The 19712-nt window shown below is 36.9% G+C and overlaps 1 protein-coding gene across 1 annotated transcript in view; it reads right to left on the reverse strand.

Moving 5' to 3' along the window:
* Positions 1-19712, reverse strand: part of ANKRD12 (ankyrin repeat domain 12) — a 71007-nt gene that overhangs the window by 32421 nt on the left and 18874 nt on the right. The window contains 4 exon segments of the mRNA XM_068396691.1: positions 9446-9479; positions 9481-9536; positions 9539-9593; positions 17426-17563. Coding sequence (XP_068252792.1) covers positions 9446-9479; positions 9481-9536; positions 9539-9593; positions 17426-17512 — 232 coding nt within the window. The 5' untranslated portion in view covers positions 17513-17563.

Here is a 19712-nt window from a genome sequence, read left to right on the forward strand (position 1 = left end):
CATACTAAAAAAATTGTGGAAATGCAATTAAGCTAAGTTAAAGTAGGGGGCAGGGATTTTGTTTTTATTACTGTCCCCACGATAATATTGGTCTCCCAGTTTCCCTTCCTAAATGTCAACCTCAAACAACTTTATGATAAAAACTTCATTAAAAAAAAATCTGCCATCTGCAAAAGCAGAAAATCTTAAAACAGAAGACTCCACTGAGGCAAATTTCACTGACCTTCTGCAGAGAGACAAAAATGAATAAACATTACAAATAAGAAGCTTAAGTCCCTTTGAGGTTCCTAACCATGCCATTCCACGTTTCATTAAGTCACAAACTGACTCTTTTTTATCTTTTGATTTTCTCCACTTCTGCCTTAGGCTCTCTCTGTGGCCCTTCTTATTTCACTCGTTTCCTCTCAACTCATTTTCTGCCTTCCTAGCCACCTCTAAATCTCATCTTCTAGGCTTGATTACAGACACAGGCTCTAGTAACGCAATGCTCTTGAGGCACAGGAAGGCATGTAAATAGTGCACATCTTTAATTCCATAGTGACCAAATAAGAAATACATGATTTTACAGAATAAACAATTATGAGCAAGACTATTTTAAGAATGGAAAGCTACAGACCTACGTACATATTAAAATACCCCTACAAATTTATCCATCATGTTTAAAAAAGGAAATAAGATTCCTTTTACAGAAATAATTGATGAGATTTTTCTGAACTGCATGCATCTTGTACCCCTGAATATCTAAAAATACATTCAATATCCAAATCAACGCTACTGCCCCATTGGAAGAATATCTGCATAGGAAAAATTAAAGAAAAACTACAATGAAATTGTACTTTCATCTTCCCACTGCAAATACTCTGTTCTTTCTCCAAGAATAATGTACAGCATGACTAATTTAGTACTTCCACCAAAACAACACATTTCAGTTTGTCTGGCATGATCTGCTGCTTCTTAGCTTATGTTATTTACTACTCATGATTCTTTTCTTGAAAAACATCCATTTTCATTATGAATTATTCCATACAATTTTATAGCTATACTCTGCTTAAGAAAAGAATACATCAAAAGAAGTAAAATAAATCTTTAGATGATCTAGCTTTTACTTTTTTACTATACAGTGTACTTTTCCAGGTATTTTTATCTGTTCAGTTTTGGTTTTGTTTTTTTGGGGTTTTTTTTTTTTTTAATCATTTTGTTAGAAAAGCCTACTAAGTAAATGAGAGCAATTTACTGCTGTCCCACGTTTAGTGTTGTCAAACAACATGAAGATCCTCCCCTACATATTCCAATGCATTTCAGTTGTGGGGCAAATTACTCTTCCATTACTCTTTATTAACACAGTGTTTGCAAAGCATTTCTAGGGCTTACCAGTTAAAAGCACCAAATAAGAACACAATTGCTCTCCCCAAGTTATACTGTAATTATGCCCTTACCACTCAAAAAAAGAGTTTTATTAAAATTTATGTGAGACTTCATATGTGTTTTCAGTAAATCTAAACAGTTCAATACACAAATTTAATATGATCAACAACAAACCTAAAAAGCAGTCTCAGGACTACAGCAGGTGCACCTGATAATCCATTTACTGGAATATGTCTTATGAGAGGCTATTGCTTTTCCTCCCCAAGATCTCATGTGTATGCCCTGGTTCTGAATGCATAAGATAAAACAACATAGGACAAAAGGGGTGGAAGGAAGCAAAAGGAAGGGAGTAGGGCTTATAAAAGAGACATTTTAATACACCAATAAATAAGAAGATAGTAAAAAGCTACCTTTTGTTTTTTTTTAAATCCAAGGAGAACAACAATGCAACTATTGATAAAGAAGCTACGCAAACCCACAGAAAAATTCTTATAAATTATTGGGGACTCCCATTATGCTTATTGCAGAATATATTATAAGCTTTGTTTTCACTGCTCCATGAATATCATCATGCAGTACACTATACTTTATTTAGCAGAAGACCGACTTAACGTTTAGGAACTTTGACTTTTTAGATTCTTTATCTTGTGGTAACAGAAAACTTTCTACAGCTGTGTATTCGATGTCTATAGAATTTGAACAGTAGTAACTTCCCTAGTAGAGGAATAATATCAGTTTAAAAAATTAAGTTTAGGTAGAATTTCATGTATAAAATTGACAGTTAAAGTCAATTAGGGTTTTTTTTTTTTAGATTTTGAGCATTTTGTTTTCAAAGTCTATGGAATACAAATATCTTCTTCTACATTCACTTTCTTGTCACTTTTTGGTGTTCTTCAGCAATTCTGAACAGAACATCAAGGAACTTCTTACTTGTTATTAAGAAAATTAAAATCAAAACTCTTCAAGTGGCTTCATGTTCAATTATCTTTATTAAATAACCTTCATAATAAGCAGCCAAATCTACGTGGACAACATTCCTTTTAAAATTTTCCTTTTACAACGTAAGCTTTTCACCTAACACTTTAAAAAAAAGGATATAAAAATAGCCAAGTTATGTGAAACAGCTGTTTAGGTGCATTTGAACACTTATTTGTAGAAGAGCTTCACGAAATTCACTCACGGTACTTAAATGTACCGGCACTAGAAACATCAGAATCAACAGCGATTTATTTTAGGAGAACTTATGTACGACAGATTACGACCCAAGGCAACCGATAATGGATCTGTTTTGTTTTTTTTTTTTTAATTTGGATAAATTAGAAGTTCTCAGTCAAGTAATTTCTAAATATTTAGGAAAATAAATTACTAAATAATATAACGTGGATTTCTCAAAACAAAGCATGCCAAACTAACAGAATATTCTGTTTGGTAAAATAACCACCTTAGTGGATAAAAGAAAGCAAGCAAAAAGACCAAATTCAAACTTCAGGGCTCATGATAGTCTGGTTTTATGTAAAATTCTTATCATACTGCAAATTGTAAACAATAACAGGATTAAGAAATAGAACCATGCAAAGCTGAAATATGTACTGCTTGAAATAAATGCTTCTCAGGAAGTTAAAAGATTGCGAGATATACAACAAAAGACTAATATGGTTATTACTAACAACTGTAGAAGACAGGTCAAAATGATCAATTCTGCTGATAACGAAGTTAAGAGAGACAGAGTTACTGAGATCTGTGCGACTGTGGTAATCTGACTGAAGTTATTTTAGAGAAACACATAGTGATTGTCTGCTGCTTCCTATCCTCAGTTAAAGATTAGAATGTGATGAAGAGATCTCACAGTATGCTGTACACTGTAGAGAAATTAAGGTACTATTGTGATACCTAATTAATCAAGTTTATGGCTTATTTATTTAACCAAACCAACATACACATACACACACACACAAAACCACCTCCACTTTTCTGCCTCTAGCCCAAACAACAGTTCAAGAAACTTGTAATAGTTGAACAATAAGTCCAAATCCAGCAAGCAGTAACACAGTGTGTAAACAGTCCCTTTAACAGCCTCACTAACCTCTGCACTATGGGAAGCAAAGTATAGAAATAGTGTTACTATGATGTACATACGGAACATAAAGAGGTCAGTTTTTTGCTTTTCTGGATGTCAATTAAATGTTAAAAGAAATACGACTGTGCCCTGTTTGGACTACTTTAAAGACAGAAATTGAAGGGGTCAGAAAACGAAACCAAGATGCTGCTATAAACAGAAAATCTGGAGAAGTCAATCTCCAAGGAAAGATCAACAAATTAGCACATTCAGTGTAACTGTAACTCTTGTTCTTCTTGAATAATCAACTATGTAACAAGACTACAAAAAAAAAAATCCTACGCTTATCTTCACAATGAAAAGATTTTTCCAATCTGCAGTTATGTTTAATTGTTACAAAAAATTCAAATTTCTCTCTTCAGACTAATAAGGAGGAAGCAAACAAACTTGTCCTTTGCACAGGTTTCCTCTGACTCACGTTATCTTTCAGCGCTGTGCAGACTTCTCAGCTACTGCAGGCATCTCAACTGGCATTGCATGACTACATTTAGGCAACCGGACTGGGTCCTAACCGGTATGAAATTATTAAGAAAGTAACCTAAAGGCTAAATTGAAAATATTTAATACTAATTAAATAGCTGGGTTATCAAGCATTGGAACAGGCTGCCCAGGGAAGTGGTGGAGTCACCATCCCTGGAGGTAGATGGTGGCACTTAGGGACACAGTTTAGTGGTGGACTTGGCAGTGTTAGGTTTACAGTTGGACTTGATGGTCTTAAAGGTCTTTTCTGACCTAAATGATTCTATTCTATTCTATTCTAATTTATTGCAGCAGTTTCTTAGGTAAAAACACTGACTTAAACCTAAATTTAACTAGGAGGACTAAAATTGTTCTAGACTCTTATGGAACACTACAAATTATGTTTGATTTCAGTCTTGCCAAAACTGACTGGGTGTAAAATTGATGTTATGTATAGTTTTGTAAGAATCCAATTTAAAAAGTTATTTCCAAATTAAGTTAACATTAAGTTTAGCTGTCCATATTCATTATCACTTATAGTTTCTAGACAATACCTGAACCAAGAGAACCCCATCACAAAAAGGAGCAAGACGTGGAATTGCAGGGGGCAATTTTTACAAAAATAAAGCAAAAAAAGACAAAATCTTAGTTCATGAACGAATACTCTGGAGATAGAACCGAGACAGCTCTAATGTTGTAAAGCTCTAACAAATAGATATTCCCATTCTTTGCCTGACTTACCTGCCTAAATAGGAAAAAACCCAATTATCATGAGGTTTCTACAATCAGCCAGCAACCCTATCACGTATCTTGGAGATAAACCATTTATTAAGTTAAACCATTAATTAAATTAAACTTTTTACCCTAGAGCTACTTTTTATGGCATTTCTTGATTTTTGTTCACCCAGACACATTTTTAGAAGACCCTGTATCTTTAAAAACATTTGAAAATCAAACTCAATGGTCTTTTCTGTTACAGAGAAATTATTTAGTAAAGCAGTAAGAACATTTTGCTATTCTGAACTCCGAAAAAAACATATTGGAAAGCTATTAAAAATAAAACTATAGCGAAAGGATAAAATACATCCTGGAACTGTAATGGACAGTGGGAAGAATGGGTTAGTACCACATATATTTTCAGAATCTTTCTAATTATGAATTTTATACACAACCTTTGACCATTTCCCTAGAATACCACTACAGATTTGCACAAAGTATCAGTAGAAAACTGGGATTTTTTTTAAAGTTTATTTTATTTTTAAACACTAGCATTACTAGCTGATAAGAAGCTTTTCATCACCTCTTCTTTTCCCTCTGTCTCTGGTTACACTCCCATCTCCAAAAACTTTCTTCCTTCTCAAGTAACATTTGCTGTTCTCTGCACATAGTTAGCAGGGAGACATTTCTGTCAGAGGTAACAGTTTAGTCCAGTGATGGCAAACTTTTTCAATGTCTAATGCCAAGTCTGGGTCAAAAGCAGCACTGTATTTTGTGATCACTGATGTCAGTCCTAATCCATGTCAGTGCCAAACTTGGCACCAACGTAAGTGGTTAATTGCCACTGGTCTAATCTAATTGGTTAGGTACAGAATCCGTGTTATATGAACTCTTTTTTCATCCTAGTAATGCTCCTGCCTCTAAAGTTTCTGGAAAGCTTAGGTACCAAGTTCCTCATCTGTGAAACCGGGTAGTTGCTCTTACCTACTTACCACAGCAGGAATGAAAAGGACAACAAGCTATGATGTCTGCTACACAGTAGTTAAAAGCTATGTGCCTTCTATTGTAACATTACATATTTCTTGCCTCTAGTTGAACGGTTTATTTCATCTCCCTGCTACAACTTGTAAGAAAAAGATTTTGTAGTGCGTGCATTTTTTTGTGCACGTCTAAGCGCCTAGAGTAATCCATCTTGTTTGTGGCAACTGTGGCAATAGATGCTACAGCAAGAGAAACACAAAAAATTACATTACCTTACAAGATGCTGTGATAGTGTGTAGTGACCATGAGATGGTAGAGTTCAGGATCTCATGTGGCAGGAACAGAATAGCTAGCAGAATCACAACCCTGGACTTCAGGAGGGCCAACTTTGGCCTTTTCAAGCAATTGCTAGGGGAAATCCCATGGGACAGGGTACTAGAAGGTAAGGGGGCCCAAGATAGTTGGTTAGCATTCAAGGACTGCTTCTTCCGAGCTCAAGATCAGAGCATCCCAACAAGTAGGAAGTCAAGGAAGGGTACCAGGAGACCTGCATGGTTAAACAGGGAACTGCTGGGCAAACTCCAGTGGAAGAAGAGGGTGTACAGATCGTGGAAGGAGGGGCTGGCCACTTGGGAGGAATAGAAGTCTGTTGTCAGAGGATGTAGGGAGGCAACTAGGAAAGGTAAGGCCTCCTTGGAATTAAACCTTGCAAGAGAGGTCAAGGACAACAGAAAGGGCTTCTTCAAATACATTGCAGGTAAAGCCAACACGAGAGGCAATGTAGGCCCACTGATGAATGAGGTGGGGGCCCTGGAGACAGAGGATAAAAAGAAGGCGGAGTTACTGAATGCCTTCTTTGCCTCTGTCTATACTGCTGGAGGCTGTCCTGAGGAGCCCCGGACCCCTGCGGCGCCAGAAGAAGTCAGGATAGAGGAGGAATCTGTCTTGGTAGATGAGGGCTGGGTCAGGGACCAATTAAGCAATCTGGACATCCATAAATCCATGGGCCCTGATGGGATGCACCCGCGGGTGCTGAGGGAGTTGGCGGAAGTCATTGCTAGGCCACTCTTCATCATCTTTGCTAAGTCGTGGGCAACGGGAGAGGTGCCTGAGGACTGGAGGAAAGCGAATGTCACTCCAGTCTTCCAAAAGGGCAAGAAGGAGGACCCGGGTAACTATAGACCGGTCAGCCTCACCTCCATCCCCGGAAAGGTGATGGAACAACTTGTCCTTGGTGCTGTCTCTAGGCACATCAAGGATAGGGGCATCATTAGGGGCACTCAGCATGGCTTCACCAAGGGGAAGTCATGCTTAACCAACTTGATAGCCTTTTATGAGGACGTAACCCGGTGGATAGATGATGGTAAAGCTGTGGATGTGGTCTATCTCGATTTCAGTAAGGCGTTTGACACGGTCTCCCACAGCATCCTCGCAGCTAAACTGAGGAAGTGTGGTCTGGATGATCGGGTAGTGAGGTGGATTGTGAACTGGCTGAAGGAAAGAAGCCAGAGAGTAGTGGTCAGTGGGACAGAGTCCAGTTGGAGGCCTGTGTCTAGCGGAGTCCCTCAAGGGTCGGTACTGGGACCAGTACTATTCAATATATTCATTAATGACTTGGATAAGGGAATAGAGTGCACTATCAGCAAGTTCGCTGATGACACAAAACTGGGAGGAGTGGCTGACACACCGGAAGGCTGCGCAGCCATTCAGAGAGACCTGGACAGGCTGGAGAGTTGGGCGGGGAGAAATTTAATGAAATATAACAAGGGCAAGTGTAGAGTCCTGCATCTGGGCAAGAACAACCCCATGTACCAGCACAAGTTGGGGACAGACCTGTTGGAGACCAGCGTAGGGGAAAGGGACCTGGGGGTCCTAGTGGACAGCAGGATGACCATGAGCCAGCAGTGTGCCCTTGTGGCCAAGAAGGCCAATGGCATCCTGGGGTGTATTAGAAGGGGTGTGGTTAGCAGGTCAAGAGAGGTTCTCCTCCCCCTCTACTCTGCCCTGGTGAGGCCACATCTGGAATATTGTGTCCAGTTCTGGGCCCCTCAGTTCAAGAAGGACAGGGAACTGCTAGAGAGAGTCCAGCGCAGAGCCACGAAGATGATTAAGGGAGTGGAACATCTCCCTTATGAGGAGAGGCTGAGGGAGCTGGGTCTCTTTAGCTTAGAGAAGAGGAGACTGAGGGGTGACCTCATTAATGTTTATAAATATGTAAAGGGCAAGTGTCATGAGGATGGAGCCAGGCTCTTCTCAGTGACATCCCTTGACAGGACAAGGGGCAATGGGTGCAAGCTGGAACACAGGAGGTTCCACATAAATATGAGGAAAAACTTCTTTACGGTGAGGGTGACCGAACACTGGAACAGGCTGCCCAGAGAGGTTGTGGAGTCTCCTTCTCTGGAGACATTCAAAAACCCGCCTGGACGCGTTTCCTGTGTGATATGGTCTAGGCAATCCTGCTCCGGCAGGGGGATTGGACTAGATGATCTTTCGAGGTCCCTTCCAATCCCTAACATTCTGTGATTCTGTGATAATGAATTACTTAAAGTTGATGGGGGTGGGGAGATATAACAAAAGATTTCCAACACAGAAAACATTAGATAAGTGCTAAAAATTACTTCTAAATATATTTATTTCCATTATGAAAAACAGAGTATAATACCAAGCAATAAATTTAATAAAGCAGATGCTGGGAGCATACTTCTAATTTATACATGGTCTTTTCAGAATCAAGTGGTATCACGAATAGTATAAGACTCTAGAAGCCAAGAGTATTGTTTTGTAATGTGACTATTTCAAATTTGGATTTCATACCGTATTCTCTTTAGAGTAACAAAAACAGGCATCCAGGAGCCAAATCTTCTGCAGTAAATCAATCCTGGACACAAATTAAACATGTACTGAGGTATATACTTCTACCTCGCATTTAAATCTAAGCATATTAAGGGAATTATCTGTTTATGAAAATACTCAAATGTACAACAAGTACTGTATAAGAAACTGTAGTACTGACCCTCTGAGAAATTTGTGGAACATGCCTTCTGGAGGCCTTCCAGAGGGCATGGATACTGTCTTGCTACCAACAGAACCATTACTGAACTATGACATAGATAACTAATTACCTAAACTCAGAGATAACTGTACTCTTGGAATACATCCAGATCCCTCCATCTTGATTTGAAAAGAGCCATGTTAAGAATGGTATTTTGAAGTCTTGAAATCAGTTCTAATAGAATATGGGTAAGTTAGAAAAGAACTACCGGCCTGTGCAGAAAAGGTATCCTGAACAGATCACAGGAGCTTAGACTGAAAGAAAAGTTCGCTCTCTGGTGGCTAGTTTAGTTAGGTCCATAACCTTAGCAACCTTTTGTCTTATACAGAGGACAGTACATCTACAATCTTTCCCACTCTCCCTCCCCCAAAAAGGCTAGGAAGGCTGACAGCTGTGTCTCAGATCAAGGCACTTACACCCCTTTTCATCAGTTTACTTGTTTAAGCAAATGGACCTCTAGAGATGACAATGAAAAGAAACATTTACTACTAAAATAGAAGTAAAAGAATGAGGTTAGGAAACAACTGGAAAATGTGGATAAACTATGCTGGCATGCTGGCTCTTGCTAATGATAGGATGAATGCCTATCAGACTGAGATGCAACAATCAGAAGCAAGCAAGCAACTTTTATACTTAGCATCCCTTTTTTATAGCAAACAAAATAATCAATACAAAAACATAGTATACAATTAGTTAAACTAGGATGTATTTTAACCAACAAATAATTAGTTGAGGAAATAAAAAGGTTCTACCTGTGTCTGAATTGCGATCTTCATTTCTGGATGGGACTAATAGTAAAAGGAAGTTTACGTTTCATGGAAGACTTTTCTTTCATCTCCTTCCCACATCACTCCTATCCACTTTTGGAGTTTTGCTGTAGGATGCAATCTTGTCCTTGCTCTAATATAAATAAAAAGTATACTAAGTAATTTTTGCATAAAGCAGAATAGTCTTATAACATATACAGACTGAAAAGACTGCTATGCAAGAATGTATGTGCATGTGTGTATGCATGTGTACTACATAGTTTATTCAAAACCTTTTAAAGTAACCTCACTAAAAATAATCAATGGCATTTCTTTGTTTTTAAAATGAGTATCCTCTGTGTTATTTCTACTTCTAGATACATCATTGTAGAACTGCTGTTCACTATTAGAGCCTTGATGAATAAGTAAAGGAACAACACAAACTCGACAAGAAATTTGCTATTGTCTTAATGACCATCTCAATTTCCTTCCCTGACCATAACATAATAATCGCATTAAAAGCACATTAAAAGCCCACACTGAAATTCAGACTGCGAATAGTAACAGAGTAACAACAAAAAAATCTCTAACAACCCTCCCCACCTCCACCCCCACCCCATAATCCATCCATACAGAACTCCCTTTCTATTTCAACAAAACTACTAGCATAGTGTTTAATTTTCAAAAGAAAAGTTCACTAAGAACTTAGAAAATCTATGAAGAAAAATTTTTAACTGGTATCAAACTTAGAAAAATAGGTACAAGCTATTTGGAATTTTTAGTTGCATAAATCTGGGATTTTTGGCTTATAAAACGTATTTCAGGATGAACATAGAAAAAAACAGATCAGCACAATATTAACTTCTGTTTGATTACTTTGATAATATATGAGGTCAAAGTATGTAAAAGATACCAGGTTAGTGAGAAGACTGCTTAAAAACCTCCTGCAAACACCAACATCTTGGCCTCCCAATCAAGATGCAATGTAGAGACATTACATCTGTTCATTACATGCTGCAGAAGCACATTATCCAGCTATGCCAGCTATCACAACTCCACAGCTTTATATCATTCTTAACAGATGATCAGATGAAACCACTAACAGATTCATTTTCTAAAGGTAGAAGAGGCACATACACTTACTTGTCAATCAGTGAACAACAAAAGGCTGCTTCTTGGTACTTCTGAAGGAAGAAGTTTCCCCGCCCCAGCCTTTTCCTTACATGCTAGAACAAGAAAACCTAAAAATCTAACCCCCCTTAAGACTCTCCTAAGCCCCTGGGAGATGGTGTCTGTGCTATTACCTTTGAAAGAAGCTAATCAGTCTAATGCAACTGATCATTTGCAAATGCATCTATAAGTTGACAAGGGCAGATCCAAACTCCATAAAGCCCATTTCGATCTCTTCCACTACACATATGAGTTCCCATCTTCAGCCCAATCTCACCATGAGCGCTTTGATCCCTTTGTTCCAAATAATCCAATTACTTCTCATATGTACCTACATAAATTTCCCACCATATGATAAAGTGGTATCAAATTTTTATTGCTTTCTTGAGAATATTATCTTAAGTACTATGCAATAGAATGGATGAACTAAAAATAACTTAAAATTCATAAGCAGGAAGCACTGGTTTCAACTTGTTCTGTAGAAAAAAACACAAACTTTTTGCGGCTGATAATCCTTAAAAAGAATCACTTTTTTTAGTACTAATCACTTAAATACATTGGTTGGTGCTCACAAAGAAACACAAGCTGCTTAAATAATTTGATAGCTTTACTTTTATTCTTACTTTTAAACTGTATATATATATTATGTTAAATATTATGACTGATGCACTACTTTTTTGATAATCACTAAATATTAATTTTGAGATGATCTAGCTAGAAGGAGAGACAGTTCAAAATGCAGATAAATAAAGGAGAGACAGTTCTTTATTTGGATAAATAAAGATACATTGAAAATTAAAGAACAGGCTATACAGAGAATACACAGAAACTGAAAAATGAGAGTATTTTGTTCCTTAGCTATTGTGGAAATAAACATTTAGCAACCACCAGTGGTGGTCTTTCCAACCCAAAAGATGCAATGAGCAGGGTTGTACAAAGTCAATGCTATTTAGTATTTTCAGTGGCAATGCTGAAATAGAGATGCAATTAGATACGCAGACACCATCACAACAAGGAGAGAGGGAGAAACAAAGAGCACTGGCAAAGGGAAAATAAAATTACTAGCAAATTTGAGAAACAGTCTAAATGCAAAACAAAATGAGAAAAGCCAGGAAAAGGTTCTACAAATTGATAAAAATAATTAACTGTACAATCACAAGACCTCGCATTAAAAGCCACAAAACTCTTAACAGCCTCCTGGATTCAACTTCAAGTAAAGGAAGGCAAGAGGAGGTAGCAAGCTCTGCAGGTTAGAACAGGCATTTCGAGAGTGAGCACCCACTGTTCCAACTGCTCCTGGTCACTGCAACAGCATGGAGATATCTTTTTCAGGGTCCAAATCAAGGTTCAAAATTCAGCATGAATAGGTCTATGTATTAGTTTAATGTGATCCACAGAAGCAACCCAAAACAAAGTTGATGTCTTTTATAAAGCAGCCTGTAACTTAGAATATCTGTGGACTTTCTAAAGAGGTTCATTACTCTAAAGTGAAAACTGCTAATCAAACACTGAAGACATGATAATGTTCAGATACATAAACTATTGCTGCAAAGAGAAAGGCACTACATACTCTCCATGTCCACTACAGTTAGAGAACATTTAATGGCTTTAGACTGCAACAGGAGACAAGCAAAAGTTATTTATCCTTCAACTAAGTATCCAACTCTATGCCAGTCAGCGTAATTAAGCATCAGAATTAACTGCCCAAGGAGACTGGAATTTCCATCAGTCAAGGCTTTAAAGAAAAGGTCTGGCAAACATCTGTCAAGAAGAGAGTACAGCTTATTCTACTCTGGGGCAAACGGATGAACTGGATCTGCACGTCTCAACATTTAACGCATGCCTCACTGGAGGATGTAGTAACAAGGAAGAATTTTCTCTGTCAATAAAACCATACTAGTGAGCTATGATGAGGAACACATTTTTAATCTGTTCAACAGAAACTGCCTCAGAAGGCTAACAAACAGCAGTCTGGACAATCGCTTGATATCCCATTCCAGATCTGTTGTCTGGTACCGCTACAATCAATGACAATACACAAAAGGAGACAACAGAGTGCCATATAATCTAGCAGATGTACTAAGCCCTGGGAGAACAAGCGTTCTTTTTCTGCCTATCAAAGATAATTACGTACTGAAGCATGCTCTGCATGGTATTAAAATGGCTTTGGGCACTATTGCTGGATTCTTCTAAGAAGAGTTAATTCTTACAAACCCCAAATGCGTTTCTCCTTTGGACCACAAACCGATCATTTACTTCCTGAATTTTGGCCACGTAAGTTTTAAAGTATGAATGCAGATAAATTAAAATTTCATTATGTTCTTATCTTTATAAAATATCTCATGCAAACACTAACTGGTCTATCTGCTGTATATACTCTTACAATTTTTTTCTTTATGCTCCCAAGATGAGCAACTGAAATAAAAATACACATACCCTAAAGCATATATGATATAAACTCAGCTTATTACCAGGAATGTTATTCCTCATTATTTTTTTTTAAGCTCTCAGAAGACCTGAACACATAGCTGATTCACATAGCTATTTACTGGTTGCTAGAACACCATAATAAGCATTAACTTCCACCGGACAAATATGAAAGATTAAGTCTTGTAACAACAGTAACTTTACTACATTCCTCGGTCAACAGCTAAGAGAGCACAACCAGTAAGAGTTAAACATTGTATCAACCATGAAAGGAAAAACAAATCCTGCAAGTGTTTTTTCTTTTATCTTAATACATTATTAACCATTGGAATAGTCTTACACCATATATTTAGGACATTACAGTTTTTATTTTGAGAAGAATGAGGAATTTTTTTAGGGAGTGGCATCCTTTAACATTACTGTTGATTTGCAAGATGCACCGTTTTGTACGAACATTATTTCACATTAGGCCTCCTCTGCCTGCAATGCATCTATGAACATATAAGGGAACATGAACAATTAAACTACCTATCTTCTGTTCATTTACAGTCATAGAGATTAAGCTCCACGAGTAGTTCAAAGACATTTCTGCTTCAGTAACGAAGTGGATACAGAAGCAAGTAAGAGCAAGTTTACATAGCAAAGTGCAGAAGTGGTTTCACTGTACTATTCTACAGAAAAAAATAAAAAGCCAAAGCTACGTGAAAAACACAGTTAGAATGGATTTTTTGTACTAAGGACCACTACAATTATCTTAATGTTGAAGACCTCAGGGTCTTTTCATGCTACCAAAAGACACAGGCAGCTCTGATGGCACAGTGAACAGTCACTCATTGGTCGCACAATACTGAGAAAAGTGTGTGGACAAGAGGTATTTTCCAGATTAATCAAGACACTTCCATATCAAAATGCCACTAAAGCAAAAATTTTACTTTAGTATCCCTTTCACCTGCAGCATCAGTACTTCTTTACATCAATTAGATTAGATTAATGAATCCATAGCTTTTTCATAAGAAGTTCTAATGCTTCAAAGACCATTGTTTTTAAATTCATGGTTGCAAATATTTACATATTGAGAAAAATCCTTATTTGCTTTACAGAAATTTCCATTACTTCCTGAAGATATTTAATCTAAAATTATCACTGTTGATTTGTCCTGGTCAATCTTTACTTCAGAGTTTTATGTCTGTGTGTGTAATACAGATTTGCTTTCATGATTTTATGTTGTTCAAACTCATATTTTACTCTTACCGTATTTCTGTTGAATTTTAAATAATCTTCTAGGCTGAATTAAAATCATTGCATTTTGGCAATATTTTGTCTATTTTTTCTGATATAGGGGAAAAGATTGCAGATTATTCAAGGACCAGCTAAACACTGCGGACAATTATTTGTTCACGTGTTAGAGAACAGTTCACGTGACTGTTTAAGTGACTATTTAACATCTTAACCATGTATTCAGTTTTCTCAAAATATGACAAAAGCAACCAAACTGTATTTATTATGCTAAAAACCTGAATACAGGAATATATTAACTTAAAAACTTAAATAATCCTGTAATTTTATTTAGGCGCTCACATTTTCAATGTTACATATATCAATTTATACCATACAATCCCCAAACCAAATCCTACATTATTCTAATCTCACATTATGCATTGTGCCAAGGTGGATAGCAAGCAAGACTGAACATAACAGTGCAAGCAGTTTATCAGTTTAGCAGTTTACTGCTTGGTATCAATCTCATTAGTCCACCATTGTGTTCCCATATATATGTCCTTAGTCAAACTTCCATCTTCCCCTGGACTTCAATTTCCTAAGTAATCCTGCCTTCATTGGCCTCAATCTCAAATACAAGGCAAGGCAGAATCTGAACCTAGCACATTTGTCCATGCTTTTAATTCCTGTACTGGTGATCAGTCTCAACAACAGCATTTCCTTGTTAGAGTAGCCAGCTAAGGACAAACCTTCACCCAAAGCAATATGACAATTAAAGGGTTTTATGCAACCATTAAAAATAGAATGTTAATTTACTCCTTTCTAAATCAAATCAAAATTTGCCTTGTTGCCTGGTGGTTAAATAAATGACACCATGTTCACTCTTCTGTTCCCTGGAAAAAGTTATTCATACTTTCTTTCATATGAATTTTCCTATCTTCTTCTGGTGAAAGAGAGCTACACATATCTGTCTCAGAAGATTACCTATCTTTGCAGAGATTGTAGTGTATGATGGTTACATGGCTCAGCAGACATAACTGCTACTTTTATTAGCAGAGAGGGAACAGTTCATGGGGATCACAGGCAGGAGGTTACTGGAAAGTGTCAAGACAACCAGCAAATACTGAACTGGGCACAAGGATCACTGCTAAGGCAGTTCCTTTGGCAGCGGCTGCAGATTCAACAGCCACTCTGGAAACTAGCACCATTTTTCTACTATGGCAGCAAGCAACAGGGAGAGGAGGTGAGGGGGAGTCAGAGGTGGAGGGTGGAGGAGGAAAAGGAGCCTCAGAAGTAAACTCTTTATTTATTTTTTTTGAACTCAGATTGCTGAGCAATTTGTGTGTAAAATTCAAAGCTTACAAAGAAAGGAAGTAATCTGCACTATAAATATATGATAATCAATTTCTATACATTCAAACCTACAAACAAATGCATTCCGAGCATTTCAAGCCATATCTTTAGCAGAGAAACAGAGAAAACTTAAAAATTGGCACATTCCAGCAAACCTATTATTTTTGCTCTGACGAAAGCCAACAAAAGATGAAAATGCATTTTAACCTGTGTTATAGATTTTTTTAAATTAAAAACTCAAATAATGCTTGAAAAAAAGGGATGTAAGTCAGCTTTCCTAGCATGAGCAGCTATTGATTATGTCTTCAAGATTTTCCTGTCAAAAGTTTTTCTAAGAAATACTGAAGTTCAAGACAAGTTTATAAAGCCAGAAAATATTTTTTTAGTTAAATAAATAACCTAAAATCTTTACAAAATGTAGCTTATTTACGAGTGTATAAATAAAAGGCCACTACTGAATACCACTAAATTTCATTGCAATAGCCTTCCTATTCCTGCTGCTTGTAGGCCCCAGTTTCCTCCCCTTATTCCCAGTGTTGAATGACACTTCTATTAACTTGACCATATCCCAAACAAGGACCAGAACAAAACAACAAAAAACCACATCCCAACAGTTTTTCATCCCTTTACTAGTAAGTCAATTCATCCCTTTACTAGTAAGTCAATTTCCTTTCCCCATTTTACTCTTTTATTTTCCTCTTCTTATCAAAGTAGTTCATCACAGCTAGAAGAAACAACTACATTTGCCTCACTTTACTGGGACCCATAAAACAAACTGGGAAGCAACTAACAAACTAATGTTTTCTATGAATATTTTCAGAAGACAAACAGTTTGAAGCAGATGCTCTGTCTTCTTATCTTTTCCTATTTTTTCATCTCTCCCTGTTTTGCATCCATTCATTAAGTGGTCTTACAGAGAATGCAGACTTCAACAAAATATTAACAGTAAGCACGACCACACACACATGTCATCTCCTTTTCGAGAGAAAACAGTTTTAAACATCATTTGGGAGGTAAATGGATTCTCTCTCCTTAGGGCAATATGGAACTCATCATTCACAATATGGAATACAAATCTATCTTCTGTTATTCACTAGTACTACAGATAACCTTGTTGTCTATTGTACAAGTGTACTAGGCAGACAAAACGGAGAACTGGGTTATTTGCAACTTGGCTTCAGTAGTTTGAAAATTATAGGATACTTCACATTTATAAACAACAACCCACCCCTCAGTATTACTGGAGCTTGCATACTTCTTCATTCTCCAACATTCAAAAATGGATTGTACAGTTTTTGAAGTGGACACCCTTGTACAGGAGTTACTCTTAACCCTTCTGCAGCATTTGGCTTTCACATCCTCCTAACAAGGAACAGGTCCCTATGTTACAAACGAATATAAGAAACTTATGTTTGTTCATTGGTCTGTGCTATCACAGGCCTTCAGAAATGTTTCATGTGTTTGTTACAGATAGTAGGACACTGTAAAATTAAACAAAATATGAGTCACTGTTCTTGTGAGTGCATAAAGACTTCATGTGATGCAAGATATGGAAACTATGCACTAACTTACATCAAATAAACCCAATGCGTCCAGCTTCCTTTTGAATTAAGTTGCAAGTTACAATAAAAGGCATAAATTCTGTTCCCTAGTTTAATTTACAGTTAAAGCCATGTAAAAACTTACTTTTTTCCTGCACCTAAGATATCAGAATATGTATCAATATTTATTTCTTCCCATTATAGTAACAAAAATTGTGATAGAACACATGCTCTTCATTTCACTGAAATTAAATGGACATGAATATAATTTTGTTACCTTTCTTGCAGTTGTTTTTTCCACCATGGTGCTATCACTGTCAGAATTTTCAACTTGAACTGTTTTTGTAGACCCAAATTTGGGCATCTTCTAGCTGTTTAGCTAGCTGTATCTTGTATCAGCAGGTTCATCATGTGTCTGAAAAACAACCAACCAACATTACATAAATATACACACCACAGTGTATATATATAATTATATAACATTATATAAATATACACACTACAGTGTCATTTCAGGACAAAAGTTGTTACTGCAGATGATAGCAGAGCTGAATAGTACCCCAAAAAAGATGACTAACAATGACACCTGACTTTAAGCATCCCACTCATCTGCAGCTCAAACCTTGGGGTGAAAACCCAAAAGGTCTAACATGGCTACTACTGGGGACAGTGTCATCAGAAAACCAAGTCAGTTGCTGAACTGCCTCATCCCTCTAACTTACCTCTTTAGTAGACTTAACACTTTTGGGTATTTGATGGCTTATTGGTTCAATATCTCACTTAATTTTATAGGTAATAAGATTGGAAGGATGCACAAGATCATTTCTAGCAACAATGATACTGACAGTAAAGTGCCCAACTTCATGAGCTTACTAAAATTTATTAGCTTAGGCTTGGCTCCATTCCTCTTATTTGCCTCACCAGTAAGGGCTATACCACATTAACTGAAAAAGAGTTCCTCCATAAAAGGTACAGCCTCCCTGCGTGTCCTTTCAAGTCTTACTAAACAGAAATAGTTCATCAAAAAAAACTGCAGACTACAACAAATGCAACCTACAGGTATCATACAGGTGCAAGAAGATGATGAAAACATTTTCAAAATAAATTTAAATTAAGGGTATTTTTAGATAATACAGTTAGCACAAATAATACACAAATATAAGTAAATGAAATCAGAAAGCACAGGATGTTTCCATTTTCTTTACCACATGATCAAAATTAAATGTGAATTCATTCAATTCTTGACCCCAAGCCAGTTATGTTTTGAAGAGAAAACTGCTTTGGAAGATCACTAAAACGAAGTATCATGTAATGGATTATTAAAGCAGAACCATCCCAACTATCACACTGACACTACCGTAGTATTTCCATTAAATGTTTTATGTACCAGGCTGCTATTTCACAATCCCTGTGTGAAATACTTTTCAGACAGACATAACTGTTTCAAATATTTGAGAAATAAAAGTACTTTTCATAAAGGGTAGATTTTTTAATTTCATGAGATACCACTATGGTCCAGAAATATACGCAAACTACTCAACCCATGATCACAGTGTATATTACAACAAAATTCTGGCCTGAAGTGATTTTCCTGACATTTCAACTTTATTTCTGTCTGCCTGCAGTTCAGTGCCATTTCCACTCATGTTCCAAACACTGCCAGAATACATTTGCATTCAAAGTGAAAATGTAGAACATTAGCAGGTTCTTCCAGGGAAACCTAGATCTGTCTGCTTTGAGTTTCCTTCAGGGTTGTTTCTTAATGCAATTACTGGTTTATCATGCAGTCTTGATGGTGTATTTCATATCACTAGAACCCTAAATTAAAAGTTAAACTCTTTCCATTCAAATCATTCTCCTCTGTCACAACAAGCAGCACTATCACTTTTCATCTGACAAACAGGCACAACTGTTCTTCTTCTCTAACAAACTAATCTATTTCACGCTTTTCAATAAAACATAGAATCTGCTTCCTGCTAAGGAAACTTCTCAGCATGTGAAGAAATCACATAGTCTGATTTTATGTTTGGACCTCTTTCCTGCATATTTGTTACCAGTTATCAATATCCTATTATTTGAAATACTGTAAAACTTTTCTCTCAATCATTTTTCACCTAAAGGAACTAGTGAAATCTATTTTCTTCTTAAAGTAACAAAGATAAACATTTTGACAGACCTACAGGCAGCGATATAAAAAAAACAGGATTATTTCATCAAAAAGACCCACCCCAAAAACCAAACAAAAAACCCTCACCAACCACCAGAATTTCAGACATAACTAGCTACAGGAAATTAAACAAATAATAAATCTCTAATACCAACATGTTACTGTATTAATTTGTATAAGCTTACATCTAGCACTAATGAAAGGGCATGCCTTCATCTACGTAAAAAAACCCAGAGAATTAATGCAGCAATCCAACAGCACCACTGCCGTTGTCGGTCAATCCCCTTATATGAGTTCTTGCTTTCAGCCCAGCCTCCTGAGAAACCGAGGCCCATGTGTTTGTGTTACATGCATGTGTGATTCACCAATGACTTGCAAGCCCGTAGATGGATTTTCT

The sequence above is a fragment of the Nyctibius grandis genome, chromosome 3, assembly GCF_013368605.1.
Source record: "Nyctibius grandis isolate bNycGra1 chromosome 3, bNycGra1.pri, whole genome shotgun sequence".
Taxonomy (NCBI): Eukaryota; Metazoa; Chordata; class Aves; order Nyctibiiformes; family Nyctibiidae; genus Nyctibius; species Nyctibius grandis.